The 23,738-nt window shown below is 42.0% G+C and overlaps 2 protein-coding genes across 2 annotated transcripts; both read left to right on the forward strand.

The window, feature by feature from the left end:
- Positions 1-981: 981 nt before the first annotated feature.
- On the forward strand, positions 982-5,801 carry armc10 (armadillo repeat containing 10). The gene is made up of 6 exons (XM_034535938.1): positions 982-2,306; positions 2,505-2,650; positions 2,858-2,992; positions 3,083-3,259; positions 3,397-3,468; positions 3,626-5,801. The coding sequence occupies exons 1-6, from the start codon at positions 2,048-2,050 to the stop codon at positions 3,875-3,877; spliced, it is 1,041 nt and encodes a 346-aa protein (XP_034391829.1). The 5' UTR covers positions 982-2,047; the 3' UTR covers positions 3,878-5,801.
- Positions 5,802-7,155: 1,354 nt separating this feature from the next.
- Positions 7,156-22,737, forward strand: LOC117732279 (DENN domain-containing protein 5B-like). Its single transcript, XM_034535126.1, has 21 exons — positions 7,156-7,264; positions 11,027-11,136; positions 11,831-12,542; positions 13,081-13,268; positions 14,321-14,821; positions 15,012-15,243; positions 16,279-16,429; positions 17,074-17,164; positions 17,606-17,725; positions 17,825-17,977; positions 18,121-18,199; positions 18,285-18,360; positions 18,442-18,570; positions 18,668-18,789; positions 19,158-19,303; positions 19,398-19,516; positions 19,922-20,106; positions 20,272-20,354; positions 20,858-20,984; positions 21,220-21,394; positions 21,970-22,737. Exons 1-21 carry the CDS (start codon positions 7,156-7,158, stop codon positions 22,151-22,153), a joined length of 3,792 nt encoding a protein of 1,263 aa, XP_034391017.1. The 3' UTR covers positions 22,154-22,737.
- Positions 22,738-23,738: the final 1,001 nt, after the last annotated feature.

The raw sequence follows: 23,738 nt of genomic DNA on the forward strand, positions 1-23,738 counted from the left end.
TTATTTGGAATAAAAACATTTCATCTCAAACACAGGTGAAATTGCTGACAGTCCTTTTGTAAATATGGGTAAGTATTCACATTGTGAATGCTAATGCTCACACAACTGAAAACTGAAGTTGAAAGTCCTATTTCTTTTTGTTCAACTAGGAGGAAAATCAAGTTTCTGCAGTTCTACACATCTTCTGTAACTAAAGGCATGCAATATTAGTTTTTTTTAAACCTACTTGTGTCAAATGGGATAAACTCATCAACTGTCAATGTGTTGACTCTTCATTTTCAGTTACGATTGACAAGTTTGACAATATTTGAGCATTGTAAAGCTATTGACTCGAGCATCACAATTTGATAATTAGTATGAAAGGTGTTTTTTAAATTAAAACATGTTTTAAATGGTCTTTAAACATCACTCTTTAGTTGAAGCTTCCCTTATTGCTTGTAGGTAGCACTTAAGTCAAACACGCCAATGAAACACAACGACATGAATAGTGAGGGAGCTTTTGTCTAATGATCTTTGTCTTCTTTCTCTCTCAAAATACCTTGTTCAATTATTCAAACCCTCATGTGTTGATCTTGCCTGCAATACTGTAGACCTACCTGAAGCAAGAGCTTGTTAAATTGTTCTGATAACAGCCTTATCAAACAGACAATAGGACATGAATACAGAATGTCTGTATGTTTGAGTACTAAAGACTACTTAAGATCCTCAAGGGTATTGCTCCAAGTATAAATATAACGGTGAGGGAATAGAACATGTGCATCCAGTTCTTTATTAGCTAATATGTACGTAAAGGGGCACTTGAAGATCTGTTAATGTGAGGAAATGGACAATGAAGTTAACCAGATAAGAACAGAATGTCACTCCAAGCAGTAACTTTAAAAGAAAACTTGAGCAAGTGAGCCACCAAGTGTCAGTCTCATGAAATTTCGTTGACTGTATGGGAAAGTCCCAAGAAAGGAGATCCAAGTTCCCGACCAGTCGACATCCTGAAGGTCAGCTGTCCTTGGTAGGCCATAAGTGTTTTTCAGAATTTGTATTTGATGAATGGGACATGACATTAAGCTGTCAAGGCCTATTGTCAGAAGATGTGACATTTACTTAGCAATGATTTTTCACATTGTGATGGTGATAATAGTTCACGTTCTGTTTTCTGTAACGTTATGCTTCTATCATTCCTAGATTACCTTTTATAGTTTGTGTGGCACGCAGTGTGTCAGTTCGCACTCTTTCAGAACGGGCTTTGCGTTTGCTATTTAGTCTTTAACACTTTTGCAGAATCGAAAATTTCGGCAAAATTCGTTCCATTTAGCGTTTGTCAGATTGTTGCTGGAACTCCATCTACTTGAAAACTCCACGTTGCCAGGTAACGAAGCACGTTTAGCTACGTTTTGGACAACTGATCAAGTAGCGAAGTGCACAAAATCAACTGTGACGCACGCGACTTTTTAGTTACGCTAACAAGTTGCGGTAACCGTGAACGCTGTCTTTGTACATTTGCCAAATATACAACGACAGCGTTCCTTCTGGTTCCAAACTGCTCATCATTCAGCGAAACATTTGATCGGAGCTTCGGCAGCGTTGCCAGATTGGGCGGTTTTCCTGTAAATTAATGGGTCCACATTGATTTGGGTGATTCGGGCTCCGTTTGTACCGTCTGGGCAGTTTGTAACTAATTAACTTGAAACTAAAATCTTTTTTCGACGATAATTCTATCAAAGCTCTCTGATAAACACATTATTAATAATAATAACTAGTCCGCTGGGCGGGTTTTAAACTCTGATTTGGCGTCTTTTTGTCAGTCAAATCTGGCAACACGAGCTGCCCGGAACTACGCAACAGAACACTGTGGGCAGCTGTAGCTTTCCAGCCAACTTGTTCAGGTTTCACAACAATGACTCTGTCGACATTAGTCTGGGTGGGTTGCTGTGCGTTACTGAGGGGTTGTCGTCGGCTCTAGTTCACTGAGGAGCCGGGTTAGTGAGACACTTTTCAGAGCATCTGGAGCTTAGCGTCAGCTAACAGAGCGTAGCTAACCTACAGACGCACCATGGGCGATGCTAGTATTACTCCCAGGTTGGGCAACATGAGAGCGTTGCTTGGAATAGTTGCTGGAGCTGGAGCTTCTTACGGGTTGTACAAACTCATCAGCGGGGGGAGCTTCAAGAGGAACAAGAAAAGTGCTGCCAGTGAAAGTCCTGGTGCCAGGAGCAGTCCGCCCAGTGAAGTCACCCTTCAACCGGGCAGCCTACTGGCCAGAGTGTCCGGACTGGACGTGGTCTGTCCCCGACCTGTGGATGTTGCATCAGGTAACGTAAGAAGAGCTCATAGCGCGTGCACAGCAACTACATATAAACCTGATTGTTTCAGCAAAGTGAATATCCAAAGATGAGTCCTCAAACTGCCCTGTGTGTAAACTCAGAGGGGGAGCATACACTGTCTCTTCCAGTGCAAACACTTATTTAATATCCATAAATGTTTATTGTATGGTTTATCTTGCTCCGTAGGTGAAATCATCCACCAGTCACCTGGCAACCTGGATCCACAGCACTTGAAAATGCTTCTGTCATGTCTGCAGACCAGCAACAATCCACTCGACCGATGTCGGATACTACTTACGTTAGGGAATTCTGCTGCCTTCACTGTGAATCAGGTACAGTAAAAGTACACTTTCTCACACCCATTCTGCGAGTGAGGTTAGTTCTGATTGCTTCATGAGAAGTTGTACGGCATCTAATTAGAAAGTTATGTAGCTGATGTACTTTGTCAGTGGTGCCTATTAAAAGTCGTGCACATTATGTATCTCTTTAAAGTCATGCATTTATTAATTTATACATTTTATTTTTGACTGATCCTCCAGAATCTTATACGGGAATTTGAAGGGATTCATATCATAGCTGGTTTCCTCTCTGATCCTGCAGCAGAGGTTAGAGTGCAGACTCTGAATGCTTTAAATAATCTATGTATGAACATCCCAAACCAAGAACAAATAAAGGTATGTTGCCTTATACTGTACACCAAATATCATGCAATCTTTGGCTGAAAATATCTTGTTTAAATATTCATGTCCATGCCTTTTTTATAGGTTTATGTGCCACAAGTGCTGGAGCTGATTGAGATGTCACCAGTGAATTCCGACCTTCAGCTGGGTGCTCTCCGGCTGTTGACAAACCTTTCAGTCACAGATAAACACCAACACTTGCTGAAGGAATCGGTTACACTTTTACTCTCTCTACTTGTTGTGAGCTATGAAGCATTACAGGTTGGTGTTTTTTCAGGTTACACCTGGTTGATCGTCTTCACACTTTTAATACATTTTGAAACATTTGAAAACACAAGGTCATTAGAGCTGTGAATGCAATATGTATGAATTAAGCACTTCTAATATTTGTCTTTCAGGTTCAGGCTTTGAAAGTCCTTGTGAATTTGTCATCCAATCCACATATGATGGATGACATTGTTCAAGCTCAGGTATGAATAAGGGGATTTTGTAAGCATGGTTCTGCATTCAGAGGTCTTCAAAACAGATTGATTGGATAAGTCAAATTAGTTTGTAGTCAAACTGTTAGTCCAGGTTTTGATTATAAATCCTCATTTTGATGATGTTCTTTTCTCCTTTTTGACGTAGGCACCAGCTTCAGTTGTGCTGCTCTTTGATTCACGGACAGCCCCTGCTGTGCTTCTGCGACTGCTGATGTTTGCAGGGAACCTAAAGGCCTGGAGGCCCTCTGCACAGGTGGCTAATGAACTGAGGCGCAAGCAGGATTGCCTGTTCCGGGTCATGTTGGATGAGTCTTCCCAGCTACACAGCCGACTGGTCCAGCTGCTTTCACACCCTGATGTTGAGATTCAGTCGCAGGTGGCCCGCATCTTGACATAGACCTCCCTCTCTGCACTGTTGCTCCAAGCACAGCGTTTGCTTCCACACATTTTGCCAAAGCCATCACCCTTCTAGTTAAATTCTATATCTGTTAACATTCATCTCACAATATACAAGGCTGCATAGCCTCCTGTGGATGGATACTCAACTTGCACTCCCACTCTCTCTCTACATCTACAGTATTTCCTAGATCACTATTATTATTATTATTATTATTATTATTATTATTGTTACCACACAAGTCAATTCGCTATTCCACTTCACCAGCCACACTTCACTGATTTTCACGTTCTTTCACTACAATGAATTGATGAGCTATGAGTGGGCAGGATTTTGGTCATTTGGATCATTTGGTAGAGAGTAAAACATGCCACCTCGCCAAGAGTTTTCTTCTCATTGCCGGAGACTAGTTTCCTTCAAAGATCCACAGTGCCCTTTTCTTCTGAGAATGTCACCTGCTTTCTCTGAAGACATGCTCCAGGTAAAATTTCTGAACCCAAACCCACTGCCAAACATTTTCTAGAGAAAGTGTCAGAATGACCTGTGCAGCACAACCTAACTGTCAACCCTCCTGTGGGTTAGAGAGACACTTTAATGGAAATCTGATAAGGTTTCTTGCCACATAGCATGCATTGGAGACACTAATGAATGGCTGCACTACAACTCCTGTCCTAATTTATCAACATGTTGGCTTTAAAGATCATGGACTTTTTATATCCAGGAATTTAGTGTGAGAGTCGGTGGATCATGACTTTGGAAGAGCTAAAGTGAGGTCAACATACAGGATGGTTGGCCTCACATTCTGTGTCAATGTGAGAAGTTCAGTCCAGGGATGCACCGATACTGATATCAGTCCGATACTGACCCAAATAGCTGGATCAGGTATCTGAAATTATTATTTTAATAGGAACATTTAATAGTATATTTATTTGTTAAGTTTTGTTTTGGGAACACATTTTAAGTTGAGCCTGATGTCCCTTTCACATAAAATAATGATCTCTGTTTCTTCCACACAGTGAGGCATACAGTTTATTAATTCAACACAAATATTGGAATGGAACTCTATTAGTCGATGCATCCCGAGATCAGTGCATCACGGAAGAACTTGGGGTTGAAACACTGCCTCCCCCCTAACTTAAGAAGACCTTGTACAATTGGTTGGGACACCTGCCACAACTTAAGCAAACGTTGACTTCAAAGCTGTACTTAGCACAGGTGCCTGGGATAAAACCCAATGTTTGATCCAGGATGTACTGGTGGGGTTGCACTCTCAGAAACACCAGTGAATCCCCCTGGGTGGAGCTGGAGGACATTGCAAGGGGAATTAATGTCTGGACTGCTATTATTGGTTCAGCCAGCACAAATGTCATACAGATATGCAGATTGAAAATTAATGGAGGAGGGCTTGACCTCGACAAAGCATTCTAGTAATAATTACTGTATACGAAAATGTTTTTGCAGACAGTGATTATTGAATAACAACAGACTGAATGTTACAAGCTGTGTTATGTTAAATTAGGCATTTTTCTATAATGAGACAGGCTGTAGGTGACGCATCCACATGTTGTCCAACTGGAGGACCGGAGTTGTAGACCCATCTGCCAATTTGTTAACCTCGAAATTGCATGAAAAATGCCATATCTCAGAATATTATTTTTATGCTATAGATTTTGTGGCATGAGCCAGACCAGGTGTAAAGAAATACTGCACATGTTTAAGTCTGGACACTGACTTTATTAAACCCAAATCCTAAATCTCTCTCAGGCAATATGGTTTACCAGAGCAGATACAGCAGGAGGCTGATTTACTTGTGACGTAGATTATCATATTTATTTAATGGAGCTAGTCAGTATTTTGCCTATAAAATATGAAATATGTTTGGTCTGTTTTGAATGTTTCAATAAATGCCCTATATGACAAATTATAGATTTCCACATCCTTATTCCTGTACAAACTCTGCTGTGAAACATGAGCTGCCTTTTGGCCATGCATATCCAATATCGCGTTAAAAAATAAAGCAAGAATCAGGATTCCTGTCCAGACATGATGACGAGAATCTTGCTTTAATTTCCAGCAAGTTACTGTTAATTATTATGAAGATCTGTTTGCAGGTATCTTCCACCACCGCCCATTGTCATCTAATTCAGGGTGCTACTGCTAGAGCCATAACAAAGTTGAAGAAAAGTGAACACATTTTATTTATTAAAGGTATATTTCAAGGTTTCCAGTGTGGCATAGAATAAAGTTTATATTACAGATGCGTGTCTATAAATCTCAGTGGCCGATGACTATTGTTGGCCTCCATATGTGATTGTCTATCATAGAAATGTTCTTGACCTCTCAGGTCATCGGAGTCCAAACTAAAAATAGAGATGCCACATTTAGCACTACGTGCACTACAGAGTTGGAATACATATTTGACTCAGCCTTAAAGTAGCACTCAAGTTATTATTGTTCTTCCATGAAGTTGGAGGATTAAAAAAAGACAGATTTTAAAAGAGTGGTCCAACTCAACGCAGTTATCCTGACTTTAGTCTAGTGGGTCAAACTCTGATGCAACACAGTGTGAATGTAGGGGTTTGTTGACTGATAAAAACCCCAAACCCCACTTCTTTCAAACTCACCCCGAGTTTATAATTCAAGCTTCCTATAAATAAAGAAATTAAGCACTCAAATCAAATTTTAAACGATTTTTTTTTTATACTTTAGAAATCTCCCTCTATAGCCACAAACTGACCTTCATGTAACACATTGTAGTCCTACTTGCATCTATATCAAGGATACATCTAAAAATGTATGCTATTTACCGTTTTAATTAGCTTTCGTTTAATGTCTTAATAACGTGAAGTACTTTTAATTAAATAATAAAATATGCATACTGTGATAAAAGGAATCGTGATTTTAGCGATGTGGGCGTGGATGATGCGTTTGGTCAACACCCTTTAAAATGAGGCTGATTTAACACTGCCGGTGATGCGTTCAGGTCTTTGTGTCTCTCTCTCTCTCTCTCTCCCTCTCTCTCCCCCCCCCCCCCCCCCCCCCCCCCTCCCCCCCCCCCCCCCCCCCCCCCCCCCCCCCCCCCTCCCTCCTGTAGCAGTGAGATGACCATCGTGGATCCCACTGAGCTCCATCAGACTCTCAGGGTGCATCACAGCGCACGGATCGGGAAAAGGAAGGACGAGGGGGGCGAACACATTTCGGACCAGCCGCATCAGCTATGAACAGCCGCAACGTGAAGTAGAAGTCAACGGAGCTCTCGCACCATAAACGCGTCGAGGATGAACGGGACCGCAGCGGCCACGGGATCGGCTTCCTGCCGTTTCGCCCACTATTTTGTTGAGTGTGGAGTGGACACTGAGACGGGCCTGGAGCCGGACGATGGAGCAGGTAGACGGTCGAGAAACACGACACCAAAACACACGTCTTGCTTTATGTAACATTTCATGTGGGCCTATATGAGTGTGTAGTGGTGACATCCATTGAAATCTGTGTTGATTGGACGCCACATTGGTCCTCCTCACAAAGCGCTGTTGACATCATATCTGCGTGTAGTCCTTTTAGAATAGCCTATATTTAGGCCAATGACATTTATTTCTCATATATTCCGTAATATATTTTTTTGGGACAATTTGTGTATTGTTAAACACATGGTCTAAAAATGTATATTTTTGAGTAGCCTATAAATGCAGATAAACAAAAACACGAAATTCAATCATGTAAAAGGACAATTGTACTGTGTCACCCCATATAATCCCCCTTTGGTAGTGTCTCTGCTTGGGGAAACGTATTACAGTCCTGAATATTGTGTTTTGTTCATATTTTAAAGACAACACTGTAGGTCAGATGTGATTATAGCGTTGTTGGTTTCTGCAAGTCATCCACTGCTACGCCTGGAGGAGGAATATAGTGGAGAAAGGGTTGAAAAGAGGGAGGACAACAGCATCCTATCCTTTAACGCTAGAGCACAGATGGAGCATCCAGGCAGTGGTTCATGGTTAACACAGGAGGACTGTGTGTGAGAATGAGCTCCCAGATATAAATAGAATGAAATGTAAAAGCAGTGATAATCTTTGTGATGGCTGGTTTGCCTGTTCAGTTCTTCATGCTCTTAAACAGAGATGGACTTTTTCGTTTCAAGCTAAATGCGTCCTTTTCTCACCAAAAGCCCAAAGTGGGAGGAAATGGATGCTGGTTAGTAGATGGATGTGAGGGTTGCCACGACGATGGCTGCATGACGCTTTTGATGGAAAGCTTCTCAGCTGCTGGTTGTTAGAAATTGAGACATGAAGTGGCGTTGCTTTCTCACACAAGGAGTTGTTGACACTGAAGACAGATTTACCAGGAGCCCTCTGTGACGTCTGCACGTGTTCTTGGTCTTTGTGAGGAAAAAGAGCCGTGCAGGTGTACCAGCACATTGAACGTCACGTCCAGGATTGCAGACAATAGTCCCACCCTGTATTCTCCCTGTGTTTTTCGTAGCAGAAACATAGCTGTAACCAGACATTCCTTTCTCCTTCGGCCAAATGTCTTTTTGAAAAGGAAAACTGTGTGTTTAGGAAGAGCTCTGTTCCCGTTGAAACACACGGCTGTGCTGCAGACTAAGTACTGCTCCAACTAACCATTGGCTACTTTGATATGTGGCTCCCTGTGGTGAGTGACAGCGCTGCTGGCGAGTATATCTGAGCTCCACCAATCTGCTTATGTAACAGCGGGTCATCTCAGACCCACTGCAGCAGGGGGCTTCTGCTTGCCTTTCAAGGGATTTCTTTTTCTGTGTGTGAATCTACATCCATATTCTGTCAGCTGTAGTCAAAAGCAGGAGATGTTTTATGCTAGTGTTTGGATGTATGGGGTGGTACAGTGTCTCTTCTTGTGTGTCATTAGAGAATGCCTACCGAGAAACAATCTGCCCTTGTTGGCTTCTCAATGGATGCCACTGTATTTCTGCAGCCTAATCAAATTTCACTTGACGTTGCCTGTCGCTGGATGGCCGAGGCTTAAGCACCCGACTGGCTATGACATCACTGGAGAGCGAGAACTCCCTGACCGAACATTAGAAAGCTGCATCATAATGTTGGACTGATTGCAAAGAGATAAACATGTGTTGCATTTGTCTTATTGTAGACACAAAGTCCACCCCAGTTATTTTATTTTTAGGCACTCAATAGTACTTTTATCTTTTTATTTATACAAGCCCATATATTTTAGTCTGTGGATCAGCTGAGATGAAGAGAGTTTGTGTCGATGTGTTTTGTCACATGAACCTTCAATTTAAACAGTTTGAGCCAATAATGAATAACTCCTCATCCTCAATGGCATTTGCTGTAATTTAATCTCTTTCTGCTTTTTATACTAACCTAATTTACTTATGTGATAAATGGGACATTGAGGGTAACTCAGCTGGTGAATATGACAGATGTCTTCAATCATCCCAAATGAAGTGTGCCTGTTTTAGGGAAGGGGCACCATTCGGGGACATACATTGAGATTATTGATATTATAGTGGTAGTGAAGCTGATGCAACAAGTTGAATAATCTAGTCCACAGAAAGTTAATCTTAATTTAAAACCAGAAATCAACATTAACTAGTTTCAGCATCTCAATTGTGAGGATCTGCTCAATTTATTTGAATTACTGTATGTGACAGAACATTAAATATATTTGGGCTTTTGGACTGTTGGTCAGACAAAACAGGCAATGTTAAGATGTCACATTGGGTTTTAGTTCATTGTGAGAGACATTTGTCAAAAATATTTGTTAGATTAAATTATTATGAATGTTTGATGTAAAGTATTCTACAAGGCTGAATGTCAGTTTCTGCAGTCTCATCACAGACACATCTGTAATGAGGATTGCACAAAGGTACAGTATATAGTATGACTTCACACACACACAACACAGACATATCTCATTGTGGTTTGATAAATAGTTGTGTGTTTGTGTGTGTGTGTGTGTGTGTGAGTAAACATCTTACTCACAGCCAAGTGAAACAGACATTTAAGCTTTCATTCAAACACTAAAACAAACGTCCCTCTGCCCTCGTGAATGTGGTCTGTACAACCTCTTTGGTGGGAGCCCATGTTAGGAGGAGTGTGGCTGTTAATTGGGTCAGCTGATGAAACTCTAGGTGACGTAAACCGCCGACGGGCTTTGTCTTGATGGCTATCTTGTGAGGCCACAGCGGAAAGTGCTACCATGGCAACTAGGTGCTCGATTCTCCGTCTCAGCGCCAACACCAATTTGTATCTTTAGCAAAGAACATTGACTCCCCCTCTCGTCACTGTGATCCATTAGCTTCTCTCTCCCACCTACCAGCCTGACTCAGTTTAACTTGAAGTGGTGCTCTTTCCTCACACTGCCTGTGGCGCAGTTTCCTCTCTCGGAGTGCCGTGCGTCATCTCGTAGGCAGGTGAACTTCAGGATGTTCCTGATTGCTGAATTAGTGCGTCAAAGCTGAAAGAGAAGACTAGTTAATTGCATTTTTTTTCTGTTCTTGTAGCACGGTGATGTCGGTTGAAGCCGAACATGAACTCTGATAATTCATGGTGGAATATAGTGTATGGAGTACTCTTCAAGGGCATCCCCCAAGTGTATGAATAATGAAAGGGCCTCGTTCACTCCTGTCAGTCCATTACGCCTCTGTTAGTTAGAAGCTTGAAGAGAGGAGGAATTTGAGCTAGAGAGGGCAATGCATCAAATCTGCATTGTGAGCTTTCTTGCATGCAATGCCAATGCAACCCTTTCATGCGTATAGCTGTTATATAAATATCTCTCCTCCTTAATCCTGAGCCTGAGCGCTCTGGATATGGAAAAAGCATCATATTTTCATCCAGTGCACGCTCTACAAGTGTAAAGAGCTTCCTGAGGGGTGTTGTTCTGCTTTCCAAATCTATCTCTATGGTAAGGAGATGAGTTACATAACTCTTGGAAGGGCTTCCCCTGCAGAATGGACCTTGCTGTTTTTTCTGCCCATGTCAGACAAGGTCGTCCTGTCCGAGCATTACCATAAATCATAGCGGCTGTCATTTTGTGACGTCCTCTGTTCTGTCCTTTACATGAAGTCTGTCTCAGCAGAGACGAAGGTCAAAGACCAATACTCGTATAATATCGCGGTAACTCTCTTCCTCTCTGCGTCTGTTTATCTTTCAGGTGAAGGCTTTGAGCAGAGCCCCATTCGACGTTCGTTTAAGTCCAAGGTTCTGGTGCACTACCCTGAAAGCACCGACAGAAACCCCTTCAATAAAGATGCCGTCAACATGGTGAGCTCTTGGACATAAACACTCTTCTTCTTCTTGTTCTTCTTCCTCTCACAACAGTGGACATGGAAGGACAAATGTTTGCTTGTTTGCTGCCTTTATATTCTATATTCTCTTTTCTTTTCTTGTTCTCTGTTGTTAAGGTCAGGTTGATAAAAGCATAATCTCCAAATGTAGTCTGCCAGTAGTCACTACAATATTATCGGTTATCTGTTTATGGTGTCATTAAGTTGTGTGGTCTTATCGAAAAATGTTATTTAATCTTATTGGGATTTCAGACCCGAAAACAACTGCATGCACCAGTTGCACAAATACAACAGATCATAGAACAAATACTTGTCATGTATATTTAACATTACGTTACTTATTCAGCATTCAGTAAGCTTTTGTTCAATTTCATATTAACTTATTTAGTTTTTTGCTGGCCACAAGCTTAATTTTTCTCCAGATATCCGTCTCTTCTTGTACAGCCTCCTCAATGTTCACTAGTTAAATTACAGCACAGTAGTTTGGAATGCCATATTCTATAATGGTCTTTACGGTTGTGTTTACATCGTCACAGATGGGCTTTAGTTATAAATACAAAAAGCAAGTGTATAGTTTAGAAAATTCACCACTACTGTCAGTTATTAAGGGCTACATTTGCCACGTTGTTCCAAACCTCTCTTTTATGTTTCCTTCTCCGTTTCCTCCTCAGCTCTGTATGCCGAGGGGTCTCTCCTTCCGTACGCGGGCAGAAAGACTTGATTCTCAGTTTCACTCATTCACAATGTCTTCTGACGACGGCACACGCTCCTACGGCTTTGTCCACACCTTCTATGAGGAGGTGACCAGTGCTCAGATCATCACTGCTATGCAGACTCTCTGCCAGATGCACCACGTGGAGCACCATTCAGCTTCATCTGCCTCCTCTCCCTCCTCCTCCTCGTCTTCATCTGCTTCCTCCCCCTCCACCTCCAGCATGGACTCGCTAGTGAGCAGCTTGGATGAGTCGGACACTGAGTCTCTGGTTTCTGCTTGCCTCGGCTGCGCGGGCTCCTTTGATCCAGCTCGTGACACTCTGTACGTGTCCAAAGCCCTCTGCCTCCTCACACCGCTCCCCTTCCTTCAAGCTGCTCGAGAGTTTTTGTCTCAGCTGCACCAGGCTGTGACTTCTCACACAGCCCCACCCCTCCCTATAGAGAGCTACATCCATAACATCCTGTACGAGGTGCCCCTGCCTCCCCCTGGTAGGTCACTGAGGTTCCACGGGGTGCAGGGACCCATCGTGTGCCAGCGGCCCGGCCCGGGTGAGCTTCCGCTGGGAGAGTATCCTCTTGGAGAGGCGTTCTCGTTGCTGGGTGTGGACAATATGGTTCAACTACTTACCTGTGCACTTCTGGAGACACAAGTCCTGCTTTGTTCTCATGGTAAGCGCAGTTATTAGCTCAGAGCAAATAAGGTCGTAGTAAAGTCAAAGGTTGACATTATTAATGTCAGTTTAGCAAAGCAGACATTTTTACTCATAACAATCATTAATAGCATCACATAAATTTAATATAAAAATGTAAAACTAATCAAAATATACAAGATAAGTACAGTACGTGGCACAACATTAAACAAGATATCTCTGTTTTTCAGAATGTACACTACAACTACGCTACATGTAACCTACATTACCCACCAGTCTACAAGGCAGATGGGTTTGAAGTTAAACACTGTTGAGAAACTGACATTGTAACTTAATGCATGTGGAACATCCTCAGTCATTAATTGGGCTGTGGTCTGTGGCACGTAAACGGGAATATTAATTAAATAGTTTTCTAAGCAACTCATGTGAACAGCTTAAAAGACGGTTAAAGGGGATGTAGTTAAATCAGTCCTTCCCTTTGGACTTAAAGGTGATTTCGTCATGCTAATGCCCTGTATATCTCTCCTCTCCTCTCCTCTCCTCTCTCATCTCCTCAGACTACCAACGTTTGATGACAGTGGCAGAGGGCATCACCACCTTGCTCTTCCCATTCCAGTGGCAACACATCTACCTGCCCATTGTTTCAGCACCACTACATCACCTCCTGGACGCTCCTGTGCCATTCTTGATGGGCATCCAGCGCAGAGATGGATCTCAGCGATCCTCCCTCCACCTGCCACACGAGGTACGCAACTGAACGCGGAACTTCATCTGTAGTTCCCCGTGTGAACATGACAGATGACAGTCAGGAGTTCAGGAAGCAGGCATTTCAGTAAAAGATAATGCACTTCTTCAGTGCCCCCCCCCCCCCCCCCCCACCCCACCCCCCTCTTTACAAATCCTGCAGCTGAGATTACTTTATGCTGCATGAATATCTCACTGAAGCCTCTTTGAAGTCGCTCTGACCCAGAAAGGAGGCAGTTGAAAGACAGCCCGAGGGGTTGATCAAAAACGCAGAGCAGAATAATGGGACTCAATGAATAATTAATGATAATTAGGGATCTTCCCTTATTTCTTTAGTTGTGCAGTTTGATGTATGGGTGGTAATTTGCAAAGAAGTGTGAAATACTTTAATCACACATGTAGGGTTTGGTTAGATTGTTTTTTTTTCTTTTCTTAATTTCACAAGGGCACAGTTTGACTCGTTTGGTTCAACAAAAGACCTACACTAATATTGCCATCTTTTATTATTGATACGCAGGAAAAACCTGAATGCAACCGAATGAAACAGATGATGGCAAAACATAAGTAAAAAGTGCCGACATTAAGTAGGGGGACGTCTGTATGTGTAGAGTACACCAACTTCCCCTGAGGTTGTAAAATTGACTGCCTGAGGTCACTGTAGAAGGTCGCAGTGCAGCTGACTGCACTTTGCTAGACAGCTGCTTACAGAAGCAGTATTTTTAAATCGGTGCCTATTTGCTCAGCAGCTTCATGGGCACAGTTTGGCACGTACTTCTGATTTGTTTGCCAGCATGAAAGCCTGATATTGAAGGTTTCCACAATTCCCTCTGTTGCAGTGATAACAGTAATCATTAGATAATCCTTCACATGCTAATATCCTCTGAGGGCTTATCGTGGTGAAATGCCAAGATTCTATGAATGGAGAGAAAATCTTAATTTCTGATCTTAATTGGATGTTAAAGCTCTTCCGCTGTTATGATTATCTGATGGAGTCAGTTGAAAAGTGTTTTTCATGATTTAAAATGTTCTTTTTGGTCTCTTTCTGTTTCAAAGACTAACCTGTGCTTTGTGGACATTGACAACCGCTGTGTCGATGCCCCCGAGGACCTCCCCGTTTTTCCAGACCAAACCGAGTTAATCCAAGAGCTGAGTGAAGTACTGCTGCGTTTTGGGGTTCCTCCACAAGGCGGTGGTGGGGTCACCACGCCTGCCACCGCGTCCCCTCGCCTGAGCAGCCTGGTGCTGGAGGATCTGATGGAGGACAGAAGGAACGGGAACCTCGGAGGCGAGGAGCTGGAGGTGCTGGAGAGGCTGCAGGCTTTGGCGCGGAGGTGCGGAGGAGAAAAGATGTCCGATGGAGGGAAGACGCTGGGACACGTGTTTGAGGAGGAGGAGGAAGAGCTGAAGGCTGCAAAGCTGAACATTCAGCTAAGGGAAGTGTTTGCTGGTCGTTTCGCTGCTATGTTTGGCCAGTATGAGGAGTTTGTCATCCACAGCGCTCTTGATTTGGACTCCTGGTTGAGCAACCGAGAGGGAACGTTCAGCTTTGACAAGGTACTTCAGTAAATTATAATCATAGATCGAATACAACTACTGGGTCGATGCCAATTATTTCTATATATATATATATATATATATATATATATATATATATATATATATATATATATATATATATATATTAGGATATCTTGGTGTGTTTTTGAAATGTTTTCTAAACCTGTTATGCTTGTCAATGTTTCAGGGTTCCTTCCTCTCAGGTCAGCCTGCAACCCATTTGCACTTCTTGTCCCGGTTCCTGGAGACATCCATGTTTTCTTCCTTCGTGGATGGGAAGGTGATCTCTCGCTGGGCGGAGAGAGAACCACTGCAGCAGCTGTTTGACAGCCGCCTGGAGAGAGAACGACTGTATGACACAGACGAAGAGGACTCCCGTAACTGTCGCTACAGGAAATGCACCACAGTCTTTGAATCAGGTACTGTGACGGTGTTCATGAAGTACTATGACATGCATGTTGTTGCAAGAGGAGTCACATACTTATTGTAGTTCTACAACATGGACCACAAGGGAAAATATGCAACAAAAACAAGAATCTGGCTCAAAGATTATGGTTAGCATATCATAGATCAATGTTGCTATGAGTTGTCTTTGTCACCAGGGAAATCTATATATTTCACAGCTTGCTTTCCATAGATTTTGGCACTTAATAGTAACTTAAATTATTACATGCAGTCATTTGAAGAAGCTGTACATTGTATTGACAACCCATGACAAACTAAGCATAACATCTGGATGTTTCCGCACTCTCTTTTTAGCATTTAGATAATATATGGCAAAAAAAGTAGTTTCCCCAATCAGTCTCGACAATCAGTTCCCAATTGGTAGATTGAGCAGCATGAGTATTGAAGTGGATGCCAGATTGTCGAGAGGGAATGTGCAACTCTGTTGCCATCTGTCCTGTTTGGGTTCATACTGTATGTTGATTATGTTGCTATCCCTTCTGCAACCACCATTCATTCTCTCAATTTGTATTAAGCACTCACCGATGGGAAGATTTCTTAAAACAACATAAAATCTAATTGTATGGAGAATAATTGAAACACAAAAGAGATGGGATATTATTGTGGGAAAAGATGGGTAGAGTGAGGGAATTAGAGAAGGGTGAACTAAAGGAATGCGGTTGGGGATGAGCATTATAAAGTATAAGTGGAGGACAGGGCTTTGTGTTGTATGAAAACGGTTTAAAATCTTCTGCTTTTGAAGTCCTGCCAACCTCTGCAGAAAAAGCACTGCTTGCATCTCAATCTGGCTTCTTCGGAGATGTCGCTTATATTACTCCATGCTGTTGTACACGGCTCCAGTCTTCCTTGGAACTAAATAAACTTCATAGCACTTGACCAACTTGAATACAAGATGTTCCCACTTCTTGTCACTGCCATCACTCGTCATGACTCATCTACAGTAGATATCCCTGTTGGATCCTAACCTTTTGATGGGTTTGTAACTGCAGCTCAGGTCATCGAGCGCAGACTGCTGAAGGCTGACCACACAGCCATACACCCCCACCTTCTGGACATGAGGATCGGCCAGGGTCGTCACCATCCGGGCTACTTCCCGAAGCTGCAGGCTGATGTCCTTGCACAAGGACAGAACACCAACAAGTGAGCCTTTATTTTCTGCTGTTATTCACTGAGAATACATTAGAACAGGGATTCCCAACCATGGACACTTGTAACCTTAACCCAGGGGCTACAAGGAGGAGCTCAATTTCTGATTAAACACACACAAAACATCCACATATTTTAGGTGGAAAATAAACATCCAAATCCAATTTAGAAATTGCTTTGCTGCTTATCTTTTTATAAATTATAAATTTGTATAAAATCACAATAATTAACCAAACTAAAATGAATTAACAAACAGTTAATATAGTTAGGCTAAAGTAATTAGTAAGTAGAAATAAATAAGCCAAAAGAAATGAATAAACAGTTAAAATAGTTAGCTAACAGTAATGAATTAATGGTTTAATAGCTGTCATGCTCTTGCCACACCAAGGAAAGGATACGTGAAGTCATCTTATGGAGGCTGTGTGGGTACGTCGGACAAAAGGGAGCATTAGAATATCACTAGTTGTCTATTTTACCTACCAAAATACACATGCATGCATTTTAAATTGCTGGGGTCAAATTGACCCCAAGGATAAAATATGTTAGTACATTTGAAGGTAAAAGGAGGGTTAAATAGACAAACACCGGCCCACACACTTGGAACTGTGAATTTATTGTTGCTGTTATCTGGCTGACAGGTGGTCTGGTCGTGTCACAGCATCTCGCAGGACTGACCTCAAGAGATCAAGTGTGGCTGAACACTTAGGAGTGGACAATGACCAGAGACCGGTACTTTCATATGTTCTCACACACACACACACACACACACACACACACACACACACACACACACACACACACACACACACACACACACACACACACACACACACACACACACACACACACACACACACACACACACACACACACACACACACACACACACACACACACACACACACACACACACACACACACACACACACACACACACACACACACACACACACACACACACACACACACACACACACACACACACACACACACACACACACACACACACACACACACACACACACACACACACACACACACACACACACACACACACACACACACACACACACACACACACACACACACACACACACACACACACACACACACACACACACGCACACCAACCATAGGAAGCATGTGTCTGATATATTTCCTTTTAAACAGAAGCACACGTTTGTGAGGAAGAACCTTCGTCAGGCTAAGCTACTTGATTCATCGCCTCAAGCTGTCACTCAGACTCACCGTGAGTTTGTCGACGGGCTGCTGAGCGAGTGTCGTCTGAAGGTTAGAGCTCTATCTGCGTGGTGATGGAGGCACTGCTGTCACTGATTTCTTAAATCGTTGTACAAAGTTAATGCCACAAAATGCTCTCTGGCTTTTCAGACCAAACGGATGCTGATGGAGAGGATGGGGAAGGAGAACGTGGAACTGGGTCAGGGAGAAGCCAACATCCCAGGCCTTCAGGAAAACACACTCATCCACGGTCTGTGTGACCTACTGGAGAGAACCTGGGGCCACGGTCTGCAGCTGAAACAGGTCGGACACATACATTAACATGCCTTGTCAGCTAAAAAAACGTATGTATGATGTAAATAAATAAATTCACATCATACATACGAACACAAAGTGGCAACTTTATGAACAGGCTTAATAATCACTTGTGTGTTTACTCTGAACAGGGGAGGTCTGCTCTTTGGTCCCATCTGCTTCACTACCAGGCGGCCCGGGTGAAGACTGAGACAGCAGCTGAGTCTCCAGGTCAGAGCACAGCTTTGTTTTTCTTGTGTAAATCAGTGAGCTATGGGATGGATTATAATAGGTGTTTAACTTTCTGTCTATTTAGGGTCCAACGGTTCGGAGCACAGAACGTTTCATGTTGGCACTCTGCTCCTGAGAGGATCGTTAATACAGGATATGAGGTAACCAGATCAAACATACACTAGTGTTGGAAGCGGTGGTGCATCTCTGCCTGTTTTTTTACATATCTGTTGTTATTCCAGGTTTATCCAGACCATGCGTGAGGGTCTGTCAGAGATGGGTCAAGCTCGGGCCTGGATCCACTTGGCTCTGGAGAAGAAAATGCTGTCCCATCACCTTAAAGAGCTGCTTACAAACCAGGAGCTGCTCAGGTCCGAATTCACTCAAAATTGACTTTTAATGACAAATAGACACAGGGCTAGTGTTTCTGGATGTATAGTAAGTCTCCTTCTCCTTGTCCCCTGACAGGCAGCTGTATAAACATCATGCATTCCTGCTCTGTGAGGAAGAAAGGGAGCAGTTTCTGTTCCACCTGCTCTCTCTCAACACTGTGGACTACCTCTGCTTCACACGTGTATTCACCTCCATCAGTAAGTCCTGTAAACTCTAACAACAACATTTTAGAATTTACTGGCAGCTTTACAGCTTCCGAGGACACTGAAAGTTGCCTTTGGGCTATGTCTCCACCCACTGACCTTTTTATATACTTGAATTACAACCTGTATCCCATGGGTTCCCACAGACCCTTTAAAGTTTAGACCTTCAAACAAAAGACATTGAAACTGCCCCAATGCTGCGAAAATAATTTTTACTCTGAGTATTGTGAGACATAAATGATTGAAACTTTGCTCTTGGTCCCCTTTGTCGTATGTGTACAGATTGTAAAGCCCTCTGAGGCAAATTTGTGATATTGGGCTATACAAAATAAACTGAATTGAATTGAATTTTGTCTCTTCAGGTATTCCATACCGTGTTGTTATAATACCCATGAAGAAGCTGAGCATTGCAATGGCAACAGTTGACCCTTGGGTGTGTGTGTCGGGAGAACTGGGTGATTCAGACATTAGACAAATCCCGAAGAATACACAAGAAATTTATTTCCAGGTTTGCGTACACTCTGCAGCAGTAAGGTCAACATCATGTCATAGAGAGACACGTGCCTAGATACACTTACTGTTGTTTGTGCTTTTCTTTTCAGTGCAAGAACCTGGGCAGGCTGAGCACGCTGCAGCTGGGACAGGAGAACTCTGGCTTGCTGGCCAAGTGTCTGATTGACTGCGTGATGGTGTATAATGAGATCACTGAACACACCTACAAGTAAGCTGCTTACTTTGACCCTGGTCTCATCAATTAACACTGACTGGGACCTCAAAGCACAGTGGCTAACTATACAAGAGTGTGTTACTGGACAACAGCTCCCCGTTTGATAAAGACACAACGACATTGGAATCATTCTGACGCTCATTCTATTGGATGTCTGAGCTTCCTTAAATACTCCCATGGGAATCTTTGCAACTTCATTTAATACCATAATGTATAACTGATGCCAATTATCATCTTCAAAATTGTTGTCCGTTATCTGAACTAAATTATTAGTTATTTAGAAAGATCAACTGTACACACCCGATACACAACACGAGCTGATTCGAACCGATGGTTCGAACTTAATAATTGTATACTGTATGTTTTGAATAATAATGACACTGTCTTCTTTCTTTTTAGGTTCCCATGTGGCCGATGGCTGGGGAAAGGCGTGGGCGACGGCAGCTTAGAAAGAGTTCTTATTGGTCAGCTGGTGTCACCTGGAGGAGAGGAGGATGCTGGAAGGTGGACGGGGACCCCTCCGGAGCTGGCCTCTCCTTCTCAGACTGTGCGGGCAGTGCTGGAATCGCTTGGCAGCCGAAGCAGTGCGTAATGACAAAGAACACATTCTTTAGTACAATAGCTGACCTACTTGTTGGTACAATAACAGATTCTGCCCCTGGATCACCTTTCTGTTTAGCTCCGGTCGTGTCTGTCATCATTCAGCCTCGTGTTTCCATTTGTAACTTTTCTTGATTTTATATTGTCAGGACTACTGTCTGTTGAAGTACAAGAGGACATGAGGGAGGCAGCAAATAACCTTGTTAAACACTTCCACAAACCTGAACAAGAGGTATGTGACTGTAAATCGTGAATGTGCATACCACATTAAACTATATTAATTTAACCTGTTAGCTCATTTAGCTAAAAAGGTGTGAAAATGGTTCATAATAATACAGCAATGTGTTATACTGTCAACCTCCTGCTTGTGTTATTTGTATCTCCAACATGATTTGCTACCCTGGCTTCTCCAGCCCAGGCTTTGTTTGTTTTGTTCGTGTATCAGACTAGACTCTCTCATCTCCACAGCAAGTTAAAAGCGCTGAAGAGACTTCATGGATCACTTTCGTTTATCGCTAATCGGCCTCCTATTCATTAACATAACATCTTCAGGCTTTAATGTACAAGCATTTCCTCCTAGTTAATGAAAGAAACAAATTTTGGATTAGAAAATAAACAAATTGTTCTCTGCTGTGGAGGATTTTTGGGAAATTGCATATGTGGGGATTTAGTGAAGTTGAAAGATGAGCCTCTTGCTTGCAGTGCCTCTATTAACTCCCATTTCTCTCATCCCAGAGGGGAAACCTGACCGTCTTGTTGTGTGGTGAAGGCGGTCTGGTGCTTTCCTTGGAGAAGTTCCTCCTGCACGGGCTCAAATCTAACCGTCTTTTCCAGAGGAACGTGTTTGTTTGGGACTTTGTTGGTGAGTGCTGCGAGTGTGAGTCCATTAAGTGTGATGTTTTACTTCTCACTGATGTCCCCATCTAGTGGGGATGAATATAAAATTCACATATCAAATTGCATGCTGGATGTGTTTTGTTAACAACCAGTGTTGCATCCTCTATCTGTAGTGTTTTTCTTCTACAACCTATTGTTCCCTTAATGTCTGTATATTAATAAGTTAGGATCTGACAGTGTGACCAACTATTTCCCTATAGAAAAGGCAGTATTTTCCGTGGAGACAGCTGATCAGATGGGTGACCTGCACAGATCAACGCTGACAAAAGGTCCCCCTTGCGATTTACTGTGTCACTATGTCAATGCCATCAATGCCTCGCCACGAAACATTGGAAAAGAGGGCAAATTTCAGCTATTCGTCTGCTTGGGAATCAGGTCAGTGCTCATAATGTTGTTTGTAATCCAACAATAGCTTTTTAATTGATCTGTGAATTTAATTTGAATGAAAGGAACATTTTGTTCTAACTAAACTAAATTAGCTTCTATTTATTTTCAGTTGACATCAGCTGACACCAGATTTACAAAAATGGTTGCTATCATGTCTCTGCATCAACAATCAGAATTATATAGAATTAATATAGATTGGTTTCAATCAAATCTAAGTGGGCTTGGTTCTAAACTACCAGTGAGGTCATATGTTTTACTGTCCTTTTCTATTTCTCTCCATATGTTCTGTCAATTAAAGTAAACTGCTTTAAAATAGTAAGAACAGTTTAGTAATATACCTGGAGGTGTATTGTTTCCAATGCTTGTAACTTTAATGATGTTGTTGTGCTATGGCCGGACATTGAAGGATCACTGAAAGCATTGTTTCTTGTGGTACTGTCTCAAGAGAAGGTACATGTACTAGTTATGTCCTGTAGTCAGCTGACTCAGCTTTCAATTCAACCCTTAGCTTCATCAGCCTTTTATGGGACCATAATTGACCACTTACCTGTTCCTCTTGGCAGGGACCGGCTTCTCTCTCACTGGCTCCCCCTGCTGGCTGACTGTTCCCTGACAGTGCGGACATATGAGGACGGTGCTCTGTTGCAGGACCGAGCTGCTGTACACTCCCTCTCCCGCATCCTGCACACACTCAATGAGTTTACCATTACCCTGGAGACGGCACTGGTCAAAGGAGTTGACCTCTGACCCTAACAGATAAGCCCCTATTCTGTGACCTACTGCGGGAATGCAGATGGGTTAAAACATTCATCTTGCCATCTGTGGGGAAAGGAAGGACATTCAGACACTTGAGAAATGTGACTTTTTCATAAAAGAAGACAGTAGACCAGAGCAAGTCACTGGCAGCTCAAGCTCCAAACATATTGCCTTGTTCACTGATGTAAATGTCGTATATACTGTATTTGCTTCAGGAAATAGTCAGATTTTCCATGCTTGTTTACACTGTGAAATTCTGTTTCCTCAAGGAGAAATAGAAAGTCATCCATTATCCCACAGTTACAGTAGATCTTTCAACAGCTCACACCATTAAATGTACCTGACCCTAGAACAACTATAACTCTCCTTTAACTGCTCGTATTGCTTGCACTTGACTAAGCACATGCATGGCCAAAATCGGTTTGTTTGTTTTATGTCTTAGTGTGTTGTGATCTGAAAAATCAGGACTTGATTAGGCCTTATTGTGTACAAAAAATTGACTTTATTTATTGGATATCTTAGTAAATATACTCTACAAAGATAATGTTCCCATTCAATGATATGTTACAAAATGTTCTATTAGTATGCTATTGTTATGCTGTGTAACATATTGCCTGTTTATTATTGTTTACTATAGTTTGGGGTCACATACTCCTGAAATCCTCTGTTGGTGAAACACTGAAACTACACTGCTGTCCTAATTGTGTCAGACTTTGTCAGAAAGATTTTTTTCCCTCACTCATTGTAAATCAGTTTCTTCATTAGACCTTTGATATAATTGCTCCCATTTGTTCAAGTGTAATGAATTTGTGGCACATTTTTCTGTATGAAGGCATCTTGTTTGTGTGTGTAAAACAGTAGATTACACTATGGACACACTTTACTGATTATGTGGATAATAGTCATGCTGTTTGTTTCTAAGGTGTTCTGTCAGTTTCTACACAACTCTGTGTTATGTTGTCTCATTTACCTTAATAGTCAAAGAATTATGAAAATTCTGTCTCCTGCACTGTCCTGCGAGCACTATGTAACCACAATGACCAAGCCTCTATTATAATTTAATAAAGATTAGATAAAGCAATAATGAATTGTTATTTATGAAATGTGTTGTCAAAGATTAAAGTTAATATTGACATAACTGACTTGATCATGTTTTTTTAGCTATTCACTCAAATCTCTGTTGTCGGAAAAATATATTATTGTGCAGTAAAATGCACAATTAAATTAAATTGCAAAAAGGTTACTGACATTGGACTAATTGTATCCAATATTTAAAACATAATTTAATTTTATAGTGTGCCAAATAAAATCTTGATCAACTAGATCAAGCTACACAACTAGATCAAGCTACACTGTGTTAGAGTAATTATTGCAGAATTGAATTGTATTGGAGTGCTACTTCTATTTATGTTCACCATCTATTTATAATTCAAGCCATATAGACGGAGACATGTTATCTGCATTTGTATTTGCATTAAGATTTGTTGTATTACTGCCAGCGTAGACGGCCTATACATTTTAGTAAATGTTGTCAAACCGAGGCAGGATGACTGGTTTGTGACTGATAACGAGTACA

This window comes from Cyclopterus lumpus, chromosome 6, assembly GCF_009769545.1.
Source record: "Cyclopterus lumpus isolate fCycLum1 chromosome 6, fCycLum1.pri, whole genome shotgun sequence".
Lineage (NCBI taxonomy): Eukaryota > Metazoa > Chordata > Actinopteri > Perciformes > Cyclopteridae > Cyclopterus > Cyclopterus lumpus.

Bases quoted from the DNA above. Each gene is read 5' to 3' on its own strand.
- armc10 (XM_034535938.1), top strand. From the start codon at position 2,048: ATGGGCGATGCTAGTATTACTCCCAGGTTGGGCAACATGAGAGCGTTG. The intron at 2,993-3,082 runs GTATGTTGCCTT...CCTTTTTTATAG, and splicing joins CAAACCAAGAACAAATAAAG to GTTTATGTGCCACAAGTGCT. The intron at 3,260-3,396 runs GTTGGTGTTTTT...TTTGTCTTTCAG, and splicing joins TGAGCTATGAAGCATTACAG to GTTCAGGCTTTGAAAGTCCT.
- LOC117732279 (XM_034535126.1), top strand. From the start codon at position 7,156: ATGAACGGGACCGCAGCGGCCACGGGATCGGCTTCCTGCCGTTTCGCC. The intron at 13,269-14,320 runs GTACGCAACTGA...TCTGTTTCAAAG, and splicing joins CCCTCCACCTGCCACACGAG to ACTAACCTGTGCTTTGTGGA. The intron at 17,978-18,120 runs GTCGGACACATA...TACTCTGAACAG, and splicing joins ACGGTCTGCAGCTGAAACAG to GGGAGGTCTGCTCTTTGGTC.